This window comes from Pelodiscus sinensis, chromosome 9 (genome assembly GCF_049634645.1).
Source record: "Pelodiscus sinensis isolate JC-2024 chromosome 9, ASM4963464v1, whole genome shotgun sequence".
Lineage (NCBI taxonomy): Eukaryota > Metazoa > Chordata > Testudines > Trionychidae > Pelodiscus > Pelodiscus sinensis.
Window position 1 is genome coordinate 17,486,340 of NC_134719.1, and position 20,708 is coordinate 17,507,047.

Here is a 20,708-nt window from a genome sequence, read left to right on the forward strand (position 1 = left end):
TCAGAAAGTGAATATTAAACAGCTAAATTGCTGCCTTTGAAATACAATGGGGAATTATATAGATCAGCATGGTATAGAAACATTATATTGGATAATTAAATGTAATTTAGAAGTTCCATGCTATTAATGTGTTTTTATTAAATGCACATTGCAGTGAGAACCGAAGAATGTGTGAGCTGATGTAGATTATGCTTTCCAGTGTATGTCATAAGATAGGGATTCAAAAGTATTGCTAGTCCTGCAGAAAGTTGTGCAAAAATGATTAAATGTGATATTAGACTTGTGTGGAAAACTGCCTGGGAGTTGGAACTAAATCCTTCTTCCTTCTCCAGAGTTAGAATTGCAGAGAAGCATGTCTGTTACCCACCTTGTTGCCTACCTGTGGGCTGGAACAGGAATTGTTCCCCCTTTGTACACAGGATTTCTTGGCTCACCATATTCATTTCAGCACAGATGCACTGTTGTCTTTCCCTGCTCCTGTCAGCACATTAGAAGTTGACCTAATTGGCACAATGAGTGTGTGAGATTTTCTTATTGTTATAATTAATAATGCCTAGGGCCTAACCGAGAGCTGGAATCCATTGTGCAAGGTGCTGTACAAACAGAGCATGAGGCGGCCTGTGCCCAAAAGAGCTTACATTCTAAATAGCCTAAGGATAGAGGAGAGAACTGGAATGCACAGACGAAAAGGACTCTGTGGGCTGAAACGTATTGGTGCCTCAGTTTTTGGATTTGGTTTAGTTAGGAAGGTGTTAGTTAAATGGAAGGGTGTAGGAATACAGAGGGGGCAGCTTAGGGCAGATGGGGTAGGCTGAAGTGATGGGACTGGGAGCAACCACAGTAGAAATTAATAATAATTAGGAATAGGTTAAGTCATGTGTTCCTCATTCCTGTCAAGCCAGAGATTGTATTTAGTGGAGTTGTACCAAACATGTTGATCGTTTTGCCAATAGCCAGTATATGCTGCTTTAACAATCTTTGTATTGTCTGAAATTAATACATGATTGTTTTAAAAGGTTTTTATTGTAATAAAGTAGGTTTAGTGCTGGTGTTGGAGTGCAAACAAGGATATTGAACTTTTCTGAGTGTCTATAGAATGGGTGCAACATCAGAAATTTCCCCGCCAGTATGCTTCCATCTTGACCTACAAGTTTTATTTCCAAGGGTGAGATGGCAGTATACTTCCTATGGGTCATTCATTCCTTGGCCTAGCTGCTTAGACAGATGATAGAAGGTAATACCTTTTGGATACTAGTGCCCAAAGTTGGCTTTGAACTTGTGGCAGTGAGATGAAAGGCTGTGTATCCCATTATTAATACCCCAAAACATCTAGTTCTCTGATTTGAAAGTTTTTAATTAAACCTTGAATACTGTTAACCAGAAGTAGCATTTTTATGGAAAGATGTTGGATAAAATAGCGCTTGACTTAAGACAATGTTCACAAATGGATTAGAAAAGATTAACATGTCTCTAAATTTTGATTTAACATTCCTTATCTTCAGAAATTAAAGAATTCTTCATCTTATAATTATACCTGTCATGTGAGTTATTTCAGAGTAAAACCTAACTAACCTAGCAGTCTTTACAAGATACCTCCCCTATTTTGACTTTTGGCCTTACTCTTATTCCTTAGTACTCGTAAATATTATAACATTTGTAAAGTGTTTTGCAAAAATGAAGATGTGTTTAAATCTATTTTTTCCACAATGTATGCTATTCTGCAACTTATTTTAAAATTGCTATTTTTATTTTTAAGAGTCAAATTTTATATTTAGATTCTAATGCATAAAGGGCTGAATTTTTAGACAAGCTAAGTATTTTTTCAATCAGCAGACTAAGCGGTCAGATTTCTAAAGAGTTCAGCACATTGAGTGCTGGGCTTTTTTGAAAATGTGTCCAGAAGTGTCATGCTGACAGCCGTAACATGCTGAGCGCCTCTGAAAATCTGGCCCTAAGCTTATTCGAAAATCATCCTCTAATTAAATGGCTATGAAGTGAAGTAAGAAGGGCAATAAGGAGCAGTGAACAAGTTACTCAGTGCTTGTTATGTTGAATGAAACAAAGTAATTTAACACTGGGGAAAGCTGAGAGAGAGCTCACAACATCCATTTTTCTGATTACCAATCTGTGTAGAAAAAAGAAAGACTGCAAGATGTATACAGGCAGTCCCCAACTTACACGGATCCGACTTATGTCGGATCCGCACTTACGAACGGGGATTTCTCGCCCCGGAGCTCATAGGCAGCGGTCAGCCACCTTGACCTCCGGGGCGAGAAAAGCTGCTCCCGGTGCCCCTGGTCTGCTGGGGACCGTCTCCAGCAGACCAGGGGCATCGGGAGCAAAGCAGCAGCCCCGGCGGGTTTGCTCGCAGTGCCCCTGGTCTGCTGGAGACGGTCCCCAGCAGACCAGGGGCACCGCGAGCAAACCCGCAGCAGCGGCGTGTTCCCCCGCTTCTGAGGCTTTGCCAGAGCAAAGCCTCAGAAGCGCGGGACCCCGCCACGGCTGTGGGTTTGCTCGCGGTGCCCCTGGTCTGCTGGGGACTGTCTCCAGCAGACCAGGGGCACCGCGAGCAAAGAGGGTCCCGCGCCAGAGCAAAGCCTCAGAGGCGAGGCACCCCGCCGCTGCGGCTTTGCTCCCCGTGTCCCTGGTCTGCTGGGGGGGGGGCGCAGCTAGTGTGCCCCCCTCCCGCCCAGCAGACCAGTCTTTTGTTGTGGACCCTGGGGCAGAGCATCTGGGGCGCTGCTGGTTGGTCCCGCAGCGCCGCTCTGGGCACTACTGGACCAACCCGGCAGCACCCCAGCCCTCTGCCCCAGGCGTCCTGATTCAGCCGCTGCTGGTCAGTTTCAGCAGCGGCTGAATCAGGACGCCTGGGGCAGAGCAGTTGGGGTGCTGCTGGGTTGGTCCAGTAGCGCCAAGGAGCCGCGCTACTGGAGCAACCCAGCAGCACCCAAGCTGCTCTGCCCCAGGCGTCCCCAAGTCAGCCGTTGCTGAAACTGACCAGCGCTGACTACAGGAAGCCCGAGGCACAGTTGCTCTGCCCCGGGCTTCCTGGAATCAGCGGCTGATCAGTTTCAGCAGCAGCTGACTTGGGGTTCTTAACTTGAATCTATGTAAGTCAGAACTGGCGGTCAGTTTCAGCAGCGGCTGAATCTGGACGCCAGTTCCGACTTACATACAGATTCAACTTAAGAACAAACCTACAGTCCCTATCTTGTACGTAACCCGGGGACTGCCTGTAGTGTGTTTTCTAAATAAGATACATTATGTCTAGGGAAGACACCTGAGCTTGTGTCTTTTACTAACACACAACAATATACTGTACTGGATATAATGCTGGCTGTGAAAAGCATGGCCAGCCAAGTCAGAAGTGCCAAAGTTTGTCATTAAATCTGATTTTGTTTACACTCAGTTCTTTCATCTGCCAGCATAAGGTAGGAATGAGATTAAAAAAAAATGGAATTCATTGTTCTCCATCTTTCTCTGTGTATTTACCAGATTACTTCTTGACACTCGATGAGCCTATGAATAACATCACCACCACCCTCGGCCAAACCGCAGAACTGCATTGTAAAGTCTCCGGCAATCCTCCTCCGACAGTGCGTTGGTTAAAAAATGATGCCCCAGTTGTTCAAGAGCCAAGGAGGATATCTTTTCGTGCAACAAGCTATGGGTCTCGATTACGAATAAGAAACCTTGACACTACAGATACTGGCTACTTTCAGTGTGTTGCTACTAATGGCAGGAAGACTGTTTCCACAACCGGTGTGTTGTTTGTGAAATTTGGTAAGATTTCTCTCTCCAAACTTTCTGTTTAAACAATTGCTAATGAGAATTGTCAGGTGAACAACTCTGGAGATGGCAGTCCTATGAACTGAGGTTACACAGAGCCTCAAGTAGTTATTTGAAGAACTGGGAAAATAATATGTATAAATCATTTACTCGATGAAGTTTAATTTTTTTCATAATGAATCCATGTTTTCCTCTAATTGACTGGCTTTTTTTCAAAATTATTTACTAACTAATGTCTGTGACTAATTCTTGGCTGTTAGATTATTCACTAATAGTTGCTTATAAGGATGTGGTATATGAAAATCAGGCTATTTTGTTTGGACAAATACATAGAATTCTCACTTTTATAAATTGTTCTGGTAACAGAAACCTGGTATGTTTCTGTTTTGTGGCAGGAGCAGACTGAATCTTGTAATCAGATTTCTGGAACAAATACTTAATAATATCAATTTGAAATATTATACACTGCTTCAATTAAAATGTGCTGATTCAGTGAGCATTCATGTCGGTGAAACGCGGTTGCTTGAATATTTGCAGGAAGTACAGAAAGCAAACACAAAAGGAGATATAAAAATAGTCAAAGGTCCTGATCCAAAGTCTGCTGTAATCAACAGGAATCTATCCTTTGACTTCAGTTGACTTAAATCGGACCTAAAGTGAATTTGTTTAAAAATTCGAAAGACTATTAATGTGAATAAATTATTCAGTCTTCATCCAGCTATAGTTTCTAGGTGTTGCATGTGCATAGAGCCCTACGTGGATACAAATGTATATCTTCGGATATAAATCTGTATCCATGGAGGTACAGGGTTCTACCACAGAAAGGAGTAGCACGTCGGGCCAACCACTCCCACATGCTAGCATCTGGCACCAGTGTCTCCTCTGGCATTGCTGTAATGCCTCCAGCCCTACCCACTGATGTAGGCACCTGCCTTACTGACAGCTGTCCTTGGTTATGCTTGCGAGTTCAAGCAGCTCAAATGCTCCCAGACAGGAGTTGCTTCCTCACAGTGGTCTGCATCTCCTCCTATGGGGATGAGGGGAAAATGTAAGACCCAGGGACTTTAAGGACTATATTGAACAGTGTAGCAAACAAGAATGGATTTTTGGAACAAAAATCAGTGGATTTCCTGAGGAATGTCTAGGGATAGGTGAAGCTACCCCTGAAAATGGGGTCACTATCAGCTAATTATCTGTTACATGAGGCCAAGATCAAAGGCCCAAGGTGTATAAAGGAAAGATTGAACTATTCATGGTTATTCTGACTTGCAACTTCGGGGGAAACCTCAGTGGTGGGTTTTGAAGGACTGACACCAACCAGAGTCTAAGGCTGGAGTTGGGGTGACCTTCTGAAAGCCTTTTAGTGTACATATCAATTCTTTTATTGTTTTTATATGTTCTTATAATGCTTTGCCTTAAGAATAAATGTGCTTTCTTATAAAGTGTTGTGTGGCAATGGGTAACTGCTGGCAATTAAAGCTTTACATGGCTTGGTGAGGCAGCAAAGAAGAGATGCTGGCCTGTTGAGGCAGTCTGGCTTGCTGGGAATATAGCAATGTAGACGGGGAATGCTGGTTAGGAGAGAGAGAGATGCAGGTTTTCACCGAAGAGAGGTCATGGCTGAGCATAGAGTGGGTGCCCTTGAGGGACTCTGGAGCAGGAATAGAGGTGCAGTTCCCCTGAACTGTAACAATTGGTGAGACTGTTTCTGTTGCTTGATTCAGTTTTGTCTTCTCCTTTTGGAAACTGAGAATCATCTGCTAAAATAAACAAGCCACATTCCATTGATATACAATTACTTTCTTCTTTTTAAAAGGTTTGATAAATTGTTGGATTAGTTACTCCTTCATAACTAATGTCTGTTGTTTTTATTCTGTCATTTCACCAGGTCCCCCGCCAACAGCAAGTCCAGGATCATCGTAAGTTGGTTTATGTCTATGATACTGATTTATTGATTCTGGATTTGAGCAGTCAAACATTAATTCACCCTTTTATATAATAGAAGCAGCTGTACAGTCCACTTAAATTTAGATAGAGTAATTTTAAATTTAAAAATAGAGAGTAATTTAGGATAACAGTGTGATCTATTCCATAGGTACTGTTTTCCAATTGGATACTGACTCCTATTTCTTACACCAGGCAGTATTTAATCTTCAGTATTATTTTCTTTTTTTAAATGCTTTGGACTCCATCATATGTTCAAAGTTCTCACTTGAATCCCATTGACTTCAGCTGGCATAATGAGCATAGAATAAGAGTGGAATATGGGTCTTCTATGTGGTGGTGCTCAATCTTGCAAATACTTGCTAATGGGTGTGGTCTTAAGCACAATGCCTATTAGAAGTGTTCACTGGATCAGATGCTTAAACATGAGAAGTGCACTTGGAAGTGGTGTTTCATTAAGTCATGACAACATTACATACTGGACTTAGTCCCTGGCCCTTTAAGTGGTTTTTTACATAGATGTACCCTTTGTTTCTGACGGCAGCACCATTGACTTCAGTAGTTGTCATTGGCACAAGGATCCTCCCATATGGATCCAGTCATAGGATAAAAGATGCAGGCTGCTGATCTTGTATCATTACCATTTTTTTCTTTTTTAAAAGTATGCTCAACTTTTCAACAATTTGAAGTCATGATGCTCGCCTTGTATTATGTATACAGTTCATTACATATATGCCCAGGGGAAATAAAGCTGAAACCTGATATATTGTGACATCAAGGAATCTCCATTGGGTAAAAATAAATGCAATAGTAGCCAAAACACACACACAAGCCACTAAACAGATTTATTGGGTGTGTGAAATGTTGAGGCTGGTGAATGTTCCATGTATAAAGATGATCAGGTAACTCTGGCCATATTGCAGAGAACAAATGTGATTGTTGCAATCTAGGAAAGCCTGTAAAAGGCAAAATGACATGCTGTGATGCCCTCTAATGGAATACCACAAAATGTGTCGTCATTTTTTTCTGAAGGTAATTTAAATAAAATCACCTTGGTGGTTTTTTTTAAAGAAGGCAACGCTTTCTGTTTCCTCGTTAGACTTCTTTTGTAGCTTGATGGTCTTGAAGAAAGTACAGTTACGTGCCTGCCCTTTAAATGCCAGTGATGGGTAAGGTTGTGTTCCTTTGCAATTCTTGAAACTTGATTAGTGACTTACAAGACTGTATTGCTCATCTATTTAAAAGAGATTTGGGGGCTTGGGTGAGTTAAGATGGGTGTCACTGATGAAGAAAATGTGCAAGAAAACAGGGAGAGAGCAAAGAAATAAGAGGAAGAAAGGCTAGCTTTTTCACTGTCTAGGCCATTCAGAATTTTAAATGAAGCATATTTAGGGATTTCTTCCAGTCTCTCTCTGTCTCTGTCTCTCTCGTTAGCTAAAGCCTTGATCTAATTAAATGGGAACATTCCAATGGATTTGAGTGAGTGCTTTCTGAGTTTTAAGGGACTAATCCAAAACCCATTGAAGTCTATGGGACGACAGTCACTAGCTCCAAAGTACATTAGATCAGGCACTAATTTTAATATTTGCTCCTAATAATAAATGATTTTGCTTAACTTTCAACCCACATGGCCCATTATTTTGCATGTGTACACAAATATAAAAGTTTTAAAAAGCAAACATTAAAGTAAGACTTCATTTCCAATAGCTATTTTTTATCTGCATATTGTAATTTTGTAACCAAAATAAACTTTAAGTAATTACATTTAATCACGCCAGAACAGTGTAGCTTGACTCTTATGGGGGACTATGTTGTAATACACATTGCGGAAAACATGAAATGTGAACAGTAAATAGAGAGAGCTTTGTTTGTGGAAAATAGTGCAATAAGAAACTTAACTATGTTGTATATTGATTGAGGTGATAAATCAAGATAGATGCTTATGAAAAAGGAATGGTAAACTTATTATCCATGCTATGGTAGGATAAAAACCGTGACATGGGATGTCCCAAGCACAATGAGCCAATTTTGCTGCCAGTTACATAAGTGTAATAAGAATGTGATCTTCTAGACTTGCTGTTCAAAACTATTGTGTAGTGTTGCTGGGCACTGAGGACCAGTTAGAAATATTTAACTGTATGTACTGGTGGTTGTCTCTGTAAATCAACATTTATATTATAAAGTATTTTGTGATGAAGAGTACTAAATACATGAAAGGCATTAATTTGACCACAGTCTGATCTACTTGTGTTTTCTCCCCTTCCCCTCTCCACAACAACACAAACTGCATTGGTAACAAAATAGATTGAAGATAGTGATGTGATTGAAGATTAGTGGGCATGTTTTCCCCTGTTGTATTTATTTGTCTTCCACAAGTGCTTGGTCATTTCTGTATTTCTTTTGAGAGCAATGTTTAAAATGGCATGCTTTCTACAGTAACATGGTACCAAAAAAGTGGCCTAGCATAAGAATTTTTTAAAAAGAGAGTGAGAAAGCTCTTCTGTGAAAAAGATGGCAGCAGTGATAAATGTTTTGAAAGTTCATTCGTGCTTTACAGTTGTATTCTCTCTACTTACATGAACAAATTGCATTTTTACGTCTGCTGCCACCAAATTAAGTAAAAAGCAAATAAAAAAATAAAATAAACACCAACGAGTACATGCACTTTGTTATAAGCAAACCAAGAAACTACAATACTTCTGTACTTTGGCACTGGCAGTCCTTTCTTTCACATGTTTATCTCTTATTTTAATACTGTACAGAGTTTAATGTTATTCTTTATTTGTAATGTTCTAAGGGTACATTCCTGAGTGCTGTGGCTATCTACTGTGTTTACTCCTAGTTTGCAAAAGTAACTTGTATTTTAAACAGTTTAACATGCAGGTCCCTTCTTTATAAAGCAAGTGTTATTTTAGCATTTACATGGTATTTTTCATTTTGAATGAAGGTACTCTGCAAATGATAAATATGCAACCATTGAAATTAGGGATGTTGGATAACAGGTAATAAAATAGTCAACTAACCACATGTATTCTCAGTAGTTAGTCGACTATTTTGTAGTCCTTGGAGGCAGCGCTGGAAGCCAGTGGAATCTGGCCCCACTCCTGGGGAGCCCCCTGCTAATCCGTGCTGCTGCTTCTGTTTCAGAGGAAGCAGTGCAGGGTGCCTGGCGGGAACTGGTCCATGAGGGGAGACAGCCAGTTGAAAAACCAGCTCCCCTCACAGACTAGCTGCCTGCTGCCCCATGCTGCTGCCTCTGATACAGAGCCAGTGTTGGGGGCAGAGCCAGTGTTGGGGGCAACCGGCTTTTAAGCCAGCTCCATCCAGCACCAACTACTGCTTTCCGCCCTTGCTGCCTAGGCAGCAAGGAGGACGGGAAATGTGAGTAGCCAAGAAGACTAACTGATAAGCTTAGACGTATCAGTTAATCATCTTCTTGACTACTCGTTCACTTCCCTAACTGAAATGCAGCCACTTCTAGTGCTGAATGTAGGCAACAGTGGCTGTAGGTGGTCTCCCAAAGAAATACCTACTCAAAAAAAGTGCCAATGGATATTAAGGTACAAACATAGCAGAAAGTACATTAGTTGTTAGCAAACCCTCTGAAATATCTACACATGGCAAACTGCATGGGACTTGTTCTTCCTGTCAAAGATAAAAGGGCTAGTCAGCCCCATCCTACTTTCAACTGGTGGTACCAAGAAATTTAATTACTTTTAACTTGGAGCCTTTTCCCAGTGATGCCAATGAGTAAGATCCCACTCATTTTTAGGGAAGTGGTCCTTGGTGTTTAGAGAGCTAAGCCATCTATTTTGACTTCTACTGGAAAAAATGTTCATACAAACCGACTTTCATACCGTTCTTTTTCGAACGAGTTAATGAAAAATGTAATACAAAAGAATACATATTAATCATTTTTCTACTTATATATGTTCTGTTTAATAAATTTTCTCTTTTTTTTTAAACTAAAAAGTTTGAGAGATTAGATTTAGTAGGGAATGGAGCAAGGGCCTATGGAACAAGGTGAGAACTGTGTGTGTGCAACCTACACCAGCTTTATTCTATTTTATCCCAAGATTGTCCCCCTGATATCAGAGTAATTAACTAAGCCATCATTGCTGTCACTATCTGTAAGGGTTCAAACTGCAGACGTGATTTAAAGTTAGTTGGAATTAGGAGCATGCCACATCTCCCATTCTAGCACACTCAAGGCTATGTCCTAAAAGACCCTACAACCTGTTAATGGCAGAGCTGCTGAGTCTCGCATTTGTTCTTTGGACAGACACATTGGAATAAATTCTCAGCCATGTAAAAAGGTGGCAAACCACAATTCTGCTCCTGGGATTGTGGGTGTAAGTATGCTTTACAAATATGCATTACTGCAACACGTCTTGAAATTTCTCTTAGTTTCCATGGCCTGTTCAGTGGTCTGTTTCTTTAAGGGCCTCTGAACTGTGCCACTCACTTAATCTTAAAGCTGTTTAGCTGCTGCTGTGATAGAGTAGCAGACAGGGAAGAGACAGAACAGCGCAGTACAGCAGCAGTCTTTCAAGACATGGCACAGAAGATTCCAGGAGATAAGAGGATTTAGTGTATATATGTGTGTGTGTGTGTATGTATGTATGTATGTGTATATATATATATATATATATATAAAGATACTTCAGCCCTGGGAAGTAGTTGAATCCTCAGCCACCTCCCTTGTCAGTTGCCCTTATTGTCACATCTCAGTGGTTTCCATTATTTGGAGTGATCTTTTTACATTGGTTCTGATTATGTACTTGCTCACTTCAGGATAAATCCGGGGAAACTAATGAAGGCCAAAAGATATAGCACATTTACACTAGCATAGCTGAGAGCAGATCTACCCCAGTGGAGTTTCACAGGTGTAAAACTGATGTAAGTAAGAGGAGAATCAGACCTATTGTAACAAGACCTTTCACCTAGTAACCATGCTTCTGTTTCAGCCTCGGTGTCCTTTCAAGAGTATCTGTTAGCTTGGGATAGCAACTCGATTTTCAAACCAGCCAATTCGGTGCTGACTGAAATTGTCAGGAACTAATGGTGCTGAGAATTTCAACATAGAACAAAAACATTTTCATTTAAAACCAGTTAAGATGATGCCTTGCGCATGTACCTCATGGGGGAGAGGATCATTTTGAAGAAGCATAAAAACGGCATGCATTTTTTGCAGAAGCTCTGCAAACTGTACACGAATCGCAGACTGCCTATTCCTTGGAAACTTTTTTACAGTTGCATGCCAAGCACAGCTAAAGAAAGGCCTGTTATCCTGCTATGGCTGGACACATTAACTTTCTAAAGCAGAACTTCAATTTCATCATCCTGCAAACATTGCATTAATGATGTGGTGCCACTAGCGTAAATGTATAGGTGTATGTGACACATGATTTTATATTTTGAGTGAGAAAATAGTCCATTTTATCTATACTCTTAACCAAGAGTACAGAACTACAATGCACTGAAAAGACACAAGGGCACGTGCGTATATCATGCATATGGCGCCGCCTTTGCCAGCTTAGCTGTCGGGAGCTTCTCCTATCATTAATATACGCCATCGATTCCATGTTAGCTAGAGAAGTATTGTTTTTAAATTTAACTGCCTTGGAGAAAAATAGGCATGGACTGTAATTAAATGAAGCATTGGGTCTTAATCTCAAACTAGTTTTGTGAATCCCAGCAATAGTTTGTAAAGTTTGCAAAACCACAAACTCCATCAGGTTTTCCTGTCCCCATTTTATAATGAGTAGCTTTTATTTAGTTAAGCCCATCTGCAGCATTCTTGCTTTTACACAGTGGATGTCTGTAATTCATTGTCAGCATGGGTTTTTTTCAACAGGAAAATGTATAAGCACTGGCAGGCATCCAGGTGGGGGTTGGACAACTATGCACTTGATCATGCATTTCAAAGGGAAGCAGAAGGAATCATCCTTGTTGACCACAGAAGCTACTCTTTTTAAAGAACAAAGAACACTGATAAAGAATCAAACTTCAGTCATGTGCAAGAGGCAACAGATTAGCTTCCACTGCCATCCTCCTTCTGACATTGCACAGGCTCCCCAAAACCCACACTTCCAAAACATCTGCCATTAGTGCCCCTCTTCACTTGGGCAATGGATCAGGTGCATCCCAGGGAGCATCAGCTGAGGAGGATCATCGCATTCAAGGTGTGCAATATTGTGTTGCTGAAAATATATCAATAGTCACTTGTTTCTCAGTGACAGTGGAGACTTGAAGGAGTATTGAAGTTTGGTGTTTTAGAGCCTGATTTTTTTACAGCCTTAATGCACTGTGGGATGGTAGCCTGTATATAAGACACATGGGATCTTAAGTAGACATGGAAGGTGGCATCTTCTAGGCAGAAGCCAATAAAATATATTGGTGCAATAAAATGAAGTGGTGTAAAAAGTGCCTGATGCTGAGAGAAACCATGTTCTGTTCCAATACATTACTTCATCCTAGTAAAAACAATACTCTCACAGCCCTGCCAGTATTTGGATGAGCCCCTGTTGGTAAATGAAACTTTTCCAGGTTGATATCTGGACTTACACATTTGGGACTGTGTTTGCACTGGTGAACGTTTCTTGGTTATACCACTTCCTCACTTTCCTTTTGGTCTGTTCTTCCAACCCTACAAGAAATTGTCTTCTCTTTCCCTCTTTCCCTCCACGCCCTGGTATGCACAGTATTGTAATAGCCCAGGCTTCAGCTGTATGCGTGATGGAAAGAGCCACGTCCTTTGGCTTTTCTGAGCAAACTACAGTATATACAAATCCTCCAGTAAGTGTAGAACAGTACTTAGTAAAACATTCTTTTGTATTATTATAAGTGTATTCTCACTTTCTCCATGCGTCACCATTGGTTTTAGTGGCAGTCTCCCTGCTAAAAAACCCCAGTGAGTCCCTTTCAAAACATGGGGGTATTTCCAATGTAAATTGTGACCATAATTCAGAAAAAATGCTATGCTACTACAGTCAAATGTTTTCATTTGGGGGCCATTACGAGCTGCTCTACTCTCTGCAGGGTGGTGCCTCTTTCTGGAGATTCTGGGGATGCACTGCACTCGGGTCAGCACCTCTTTTCTTCTCTGCCACAGTTCTTCTACTCACAGAGTCACACTACAGCTGGTTTGTTACTTGGCCCTTCGGACAGGTCACGCTGTCGTTCTCTTTCAAAGCCTTTGTCTACATGTTAAAGTTTAAAGTGGTGCCACAGCAGTGCTTAAACACAGCAGTGTGGTCATGAGAGAGGTCTGCCAGCACTCTAGGTAAACCACCTCCGCGAGGGGAGTAGCTAACAACGTTGGCATCATGGCTCCCAGCACTGTAGCGCTATCCACACTGGTGCATTATAGCACCGTAACTTGCCAGAGTAAACAAGCCCAAAGCATCTGTCCACTAGCAGCATCAAGCATTCCTCAAACCCACTATCCTGACACCGTCACTCCCACAGTGACGGGCAGTTGTCCCATTCAGTGCCCCAGGCCATAGCACTCTCTAGTGGATGGTAGGGGAACCCAGTCCTGCCCTCTACTCTGAGATCCAGTCCAGGGCCCAATAGAGAGCAGTTCTGGTCTGCAGCTTCATCTGACTTACTGGTCTTTCACTTGCAGTACTTCCTACGGTGTTTCTCTAAGCTTTTCTTTCTCCAGCCTTCCTAATTGGACCCCTCTCCCTTAGGCCAGCCAGGTAAATTGTTTCTTAGGTTCCTTTCCCCCACTTTCCCTTATCTCAGGAAGAGAGATAGCAGACTTCCTCTCTTGCAGTCTCCTTTACTTTTGCCAGCCTATTAGCTTAATGGAAGCCCTACCTTTGTTCCCTCACAGGGACTGCTTACATCTCTCCTGTTTGCAATTTAATTGAGTGATTAGGCCTGCCTGGCCTAATTCAACTCTCTCAGGGCCAGAGTGGGGAGCACACGTCATAGGGTAATAATGTGTTCATATTTTATGCCCTGGATTGAATTCTGCTCTAAGTAGCACCAATATAAACCCAGAGAAAGTCACTGAAGTGTGTCTAAGAGCAAAATTTGGGCCACCAAATGTTTTTCAGTTTTGAAGGAGGATTTGTTAAATATTTTCACATGTATTTGAACTGAAATGTTCCTGGGGAAATTCCCTCTTATGCAAATGAGAAGTCCTCCTGTCTTGGTGCAGCAATTTTTGAGAGAAAAGGTGTAAAGGGAAATGAAAAGAGAGATGTATTGTTTGAAGATGAACTAACCAGCTTCATGTAAATAAAAGTGGGACCGAATGGAGGATAATAAATTACTGATAGGCTTTGACGTCAGGAACCCAGATTTCCTCAGGGAATGTAGAAATAGGAACTGTATTCGACCCCTCCTCCAGTACCAACATTTAACACCATCTATAAAGAGTTTCATATAAAAGTTACCTTCTTAGAATTCTATTCCCTGTATTTGAAGAGTTGTATGTGCACTTATTACTCTCTCTGTAGACACAGTTGCATCTTCAGCAACTGCTGATGTAAGTGAACCAACACGCACACCTCACAGGGAGGCGCTGTGAGATTGACTGTAATAATTCCATCTTTATCGTCAAGCTGACACCTTAGTTCAGAAAGGGCATTGCAGCCTGCCCAGCAGGCCATTTCCAAGCCATCAGATACACACAGTGGAGAGAACAGACAGACACCATTGCATTTGAGAAAATTATTCAGGAAACCTGCAGGTGTATTTGTGCAACTGGCATGGTTGCGGGACTACTGCATCTGTTTTCTTCTTGCTGTCTCAGAGTGCACCACCTCAGGAGAGAGGGAGAGCCAGAGCCTCTGCAATGGAAATATTCGGGGGAGGGGTAGATCTATGTTTCGACACCTTCTGTGTCCCACTGAAGCAAGAGCAGGACCCATCTGTGTTCCTCTAGTGTGTACCAAGGTGAAGTGCAGTGGGAAGCTGCCACAGTGCGTGACTGGACATGATGCCATCACGTAAAGGGGTGGTAGATGGACACTGGCACACAGGATGCCAGCTATGGGGAGATGGGAGGGAAACAACAGGTGTCTAGCCACCAAGGAACTGCCATAGGAAAGTGACCAGGAACAGCTGAGACCCCCGCCCCTTTCCAGCCTGGAGCCAGCTGCTTGTCTCCCATTGGGCTCTGTAGTTTCCCTCATTTCCCTTCCTATGCCTCAGATGTCTATTCACAGGGAGGGTCTGGCTTGCCGGGTCTCTTATCCTTATCTGCCTTACAGCAGAATGTCACAGTTCTGCCACTATGAGATGAGGTCTGTGATACACTGTCCTGGCCATGCCACTTGCTTATCACCCTCCACTTGAATTGCAGATCCCTGCATTTCCTCCCTGCAAGAACCAGTGCTGTTGACTAACAGCCTCCTTCGAACAAAGTGTTTTTATCTACTAATTGGAACATGGCAAAGGCAAAAGGGGTTTAAATAACCCCACACACTTATTTAGTCTCGGCTAGTCTGGCTTTGCCGCAAGTTGGGTTAGAAAAGTTTTCCTTTCCAGTTACAGGAACAAAACAGAACTGATTTATGTTCCCCTGCCTAGCCCTGATCATTCTGTGACTCTCAGTATTCACCACTTTCAGCATGTCCTGCTATTTTTTTCTGCCATCCTTCCAGCTTGTCTGACAGTATCTGGCTTTGTCTGACCCACCCTGTTCAAACTGGTTTGAGAGCTCACCCCTGGAACAGGCTAGCACCATTCATGCTACTTGCTCTCTGTGTTAACAATGTTAAGCTGTTAGAACTTCTCTCTTTCCTTAGGGAGGTAGGCTGGCTCCCTAAAAGTGAAATATCCACCCCCATTTGTAGGACAGATACATCAGAACAGTGACAGATCCAGACACTGTATTAACAATAACCAAACATCACCTGTCCTGGTGTCACCACATGTTTCTTTGCTTTCCTTTCTTTCATATTCTCCACTCAACTGAGATTGGTCTGGTGTTTCCAAAGCTGTGAGTCAAAGCTGGCCAGGATGGTGCTGACAGACCTCTGAATTGTTCTACTGACTCATCTTTCACTTAAAAAAACAACAAGAATGTCTCTAGCAGTTATGGTTACTGTGAAAACTTTTGAAATGTGAAGCAAGACTAACCAATATATGAATGTCTGCCTGACTTTGCTGGGAGCCTAAAACAATAGCTTTGAGATGTGGACTGCTCCATCCATTTCAATGAGTGCTATCACAGATAGCAGTAATTATGCTTTATAGATCACGATTGCTAACTTTGCACTGCCCAGCAAAATATGTCAGAATGGCGTGGAATTATTGTCTTGTGAAAATCTACATGAGTGTTTCTCAGAGAGGAAAGAGACGAGACAAAGGGCAAGCGGAGCAGAAAGGGGATGTGGAAAGTGTTAAAAATGAAGGTCTGGAGGTCTTCAACAACATGTGGTGGGAATGGGGGCAAAGAATTGTTTTCTTGGAGAAGGGCTCAGCTTTCAAGAGTTTTGGGAAATACTGGATTAATGCTTGTGCTTTTTTGTGCTTTAATTAGTTTTGCAGCACACCTGTGTCCCTCCACTGGCAGGGGAAGTCAACTCAGGCATAATCTGACTTTGTAGTCTTGTCTGGTAAATGTATTGGATAAAACTGAATAGCAACTTTGACACTGCATATAGGAACTTTGAAATCAGATACCTTGAGGACCTACACAAAAGGCAACATAATTCTTAAGTGACAACACACAAAGTAAGAGTCAATGGTTAGATTTTCATTTTTAAGGCGTTTCAAGCAATCTCTTCAAAAGCTAGTCAGTGACACCATCAGTGAGTATTGAACTGTGCTGAAGGCAAGACAAAGGCTCTCTCTGTCTTTTTGGTGTTTTTAGGATGGCACAGAAGGAGACTGTGATGGAGCTTGCACAACAGAAACGAACTTTAGAAGATGCTGAAAGCTACTTCAGTTATCCCCATCTTCTCCAGTTTTTTATTCTATTGTTTTTCTCCAGGGTTTTATCTCTGAATTGTTGCCAAAAAAATTGACAATTACCTTAGTAAATACCTTAGTAAATTTCTTTTCCCTCTCCATATTCCTAAGAACCCTCCATTCTTTTATTCCCCTGAGACAACACTTGCATTGACCTTTTAGTGTAAGGAAGCACATTTATTTAGCTTCTATCTCTACCAACTGTCATGTTGCAAGCACATTAAAAAGTCTGTAGGTCAATGCAGGTGCTATCTCTGGGGAATATAGGAATGAAAGGTTCTTAGAGATATGGGGAAGGAAAGGAAATATGCTAAGAAATTTGTCGTGTCTCCTTCCTAGATAAATTTGATGCTGTCACCTAATGAACACAATGACAAGTACAGCTAAGTAGCCTTGTTGGAACTGAGAATCAGTCACTTTCATATGAGTTTTCCTTTAATAAAATTCAAATTTGTTAGATGTGGGCAAGTGTGGATGCCCTCAGCCTCTGTCCTGGGGAAGGTTCTTTTATAACCTCTAACATCGGATATTCGGATTACACAGTAATTCTTACAGCAGAGAAGAAGTTTGCCTGACATTCCAACAACACACGCACACAAAAGCAGTGATTACAAGGGGTAACAGAAAAACAAAGAGATGGTTGAAAGCCTCTAAAGCTAATTCATTTCTTACATCACTCTTTTGAAATGACATTTTGCTGTGTCAGAGTCATTTATGGATTAATATGTTAATTGAAGTCCTTGCGTAAAAGCTTAGAGCACTCCAAAGTTGCACAGAACATGGTAGCCAAAGAGGTAATCATATCATAGTGGGCCAAATTCTCATATTCTTACTCCTTTTTTAACTCAATTTTTCAGTAATAAAATACTGGGTGAAATACTGTGTTGCCTGGGTCAGTGATACTTCATAAACAGCTCCTCTCACATGCTATTTTCACTTCCTGTCATGGCAAATGCAAGAATAATCAGAAATGTATTTGGGTCCCCTGCAGTCATAGGACATGGATCCAAAATTTTCTACTTTAATCATACCCAATATAAATATAGTTCGTCTTGTTCTGAATGATTAGGAATCCAGTGCATCTTCATCAGAATGAGTGTTATACAAAGGTCTTCTTTTGTGTCATAGTGTCATTGGCAGATACTATATAGCTAGCTAACATCAGTGAGTTTTATAATACAGAGTCCTGCAGTGAAGGTGCTGTAAAGGCTAATATGAAGCTTGACAAGACAAATTCTCCATTTGAACTAACAATGCCTCTCGTTGTAAAGAAATATCAGTCATATGGCCTCCATCTTAAGAGTTTCCTCTGTATTTCTGCAGTCTTTAGGGTAGCCAATGGTTTCAGTCCTTGGGAACGTGTTTATTCAGTCTAGTAAAAACATTAAAAGGGGGATAAATCTCCACTGACCCAAAATCCCTTTCATTACTTCTATAAACTATAAAACATTTAGAAATGAGTTTAAGAGCAAAGATTATATAGTTTGCATAGGCAGATTTTGAGTGGTGGTTATGAAGCACAGTTTGCAACTCATAGTACTTCATCGCAAAATCATTAAGGGCAAGATTATAAGGTGTCACATTAATTCTGATCATTAAAAACATGCAAATGCTACAGTCTCGGCCACTAAAAGTAGTAAAATTGTGTCCATTCAAATACTATAAAAGGGGTTAATCATTGATTTCAGAATGTGGCAAGTTTATTGATCTTGTTAACAGCAAAAAATGTGTGTGGTTACCTATCTTGGAAAGAAAAACCGCTATCTGACCTGCTACTAGCTAGATGCTGTTATTGATGCTTGAGCCAACAAGAACCCATGCTAATCAAAAATAAATTGCAAATGTTATTCCATTCCATTTCCTGCCAGAGTCCTTGCATCGGCAAATTATTTAAACCAGCATAAGTCATCTTTTAAGACCAAACTTTGTTTTCTTGTGCCACAGTTCTGTCCAGTACATAGTGACAAGGACAACAATTCTTAGCCTTTAATCGGTAGCAACATTGTTAAGACTAAGGTCTGGCACGTATAGTAATAGAGTTTAAAATCCTAACAGGAGTGTTGTGATCATCTAGTATGAGCTCCTCAAGAACATAGGTTGTAGGATATCCTTGAATTACTTCCCTTATCAAGTCCAATGTTGTTGGACCTAGGGCATATCTTTTAGGAAAACATCCCGTTCACCCCAATTTGTTCCAATGGTTAATTGCCCTCAGTGTTAAAAATTGCACTTTATTTCTAGCCTGGATTTGTCTAGCTCCAGGGTCCAGCCATTGCACTTAGTTTTTCAATCTATCAGGGAATTGTAAACACTCTCATCAAATTTTTGTTCCCCGTGTGGGTACTTGGAGACTCTGATCAAATCACTCTTTGCCTTCTCTTTGCTAAACTAAACACATTGAGCTGCTTGAGAATTTCACTGTGGGTATGTCTGCACTTCAGCAGGGAGAATGCTTACCAGTGCAAGTAGGCAGACATGCTAGCTCTACTCGAAGTAGCACACTAAAAATAGCAGAGTAGCCAGGGGTAGTACAGAGACAATATAACTTCCCTACTACTACTTGATAATCCCCAGTTATACATTCAAGGATTGCAAAGCCTTTTTTTTCACAGCACCCTGCTGAAAGCTTATGTTCAGCTTTTTATGCACTGTCACCGCTTAAGTTTCTTTCATACTCACTGCCTCCCAGCATAGTGTTCTCCATCGTGTTTGTAGGGTCTGCCTTCTTTGTTCCTAGATGTATGACTTACATTTTTAGCCACACTGAAACAGATACTGCTTACTTGATTGCTTATTGGTGACCTGCCTTCATCGTTATTTACCACTTCCTCCAGTCTTTGTGTTATCTGCAAACTTTATCAGTAATGGTTTGTTTTCTCCAGGTTACTGGCAAAAATATTAAATACCATAGGGCCAAGAACAGATCGCTACAAGGAAACACATCTACTCAGTGATGATTCCCAGGCCCACTGATGGGGGAGGCACAAAAGGAGAAACTGGCCAGGGGCCCGATGTTTCAAAAGGGAGCCTCAGGTCCTTTAAACCACTGCTGGAGTGCTGCAATCCAGGCAGTACTGAGGGCTGGCTGCTCCTGGCCCCACCCCTTCCACCCGAGGCCCCACCCCTTCCAGAAGCGTGGAATCACCTCCTCTGGTCATCTGCTTATATTAAGGCTTTTCGCCCTTTATGCCATGATTACTTTAGCAAAGTTATTGTCTTACAAGCTTTAAGGCTTTCAGGCTCATTGTATTACTGCCTTAACATATACCTATAGCTGACCCATGGGCTACATATACATAGTCATGCCAAAATCAAGCCATACTGTTGGATAAAAAATGATGGTATATAAATATCAGTGTTTCCTTTGATTTGCATCTTAAACATAGTAAAAATTAAATTGCTTTGCTAGTACATATGTATTCTTTTAAAAATAATATTTGGCTTAATCGTTATTTTATTTTTTTAGGCATTTGTATAATACATGTTTTCTATTACGAGGCCATGATAAGAGTTAACATTGATATAAACCAGCTCTCCATCTATCTGTAGATAGAAACCAGCTTTTAGATTTGATAGTGTGCAACTGCAAAAATATGCCAACAGATTTTATTAAAACAAGATTTTTAAAGAACAGTTTCTTTGAAGCAACTTTTAACTTTAATAATATTTTTTCAGTGAAAGCACAGATGAATAGATTGATTGATTAATGTGTAGATAGTCTTATCAGTAGTAAATGATTTCAGAATTATATTAGAATTTGCCCTTGTTGGGCAAATTGAACTAAGCAATACTTTTCTCTCCATACACATGTGACAAATTTGACAGACACTACTTTACTTACTGAGAAATTCTTGACATGGCAAATACTCAGAAATATACTGTGCATCAGAGCACAAGATAAATAATCGTCTGTAAAATGTGCTTAAACTTTCTAATAAACTTCACAGTGGCAACATAATAGAACTGCTTCCTGTGCAGAAAGTCTTAGCTGTTCACTACTTTATACTGATGACATATGGACAGAATGAAATTAAAACAAA

General features: G+C 41.0%; 1 protein-coding gene across 2 annotated transcripts in view; it reads left to right on the forward strand.

The window, feature by feature from the left end:
- ROR1 (receptor tyrosine kinase like orphan receptor 1) overlaps positions 1 to 20,708 on the forward strand; it is a 263,762-nt gene that overhangs the window by 202,167 nt on the left and 40,887 nt on the right. For both annotated transcript variants that reach the window (XM_075936157.1, XM_075936156.1), the window contains 2 exons: positions 3,496 to 3,783; positions 5,678 to 5,708. In XM_075936157.1, coding sequence (XP_075792272.1) covers positions 3,496 to 3,783; positions 5,678 to 5,708 — 319 coding nt within the window. The remainder of the gene's footprint in view (positions 1 to 3,495; positions 3,784 to 5,677; positions 5,709 to 20,708) is intronic.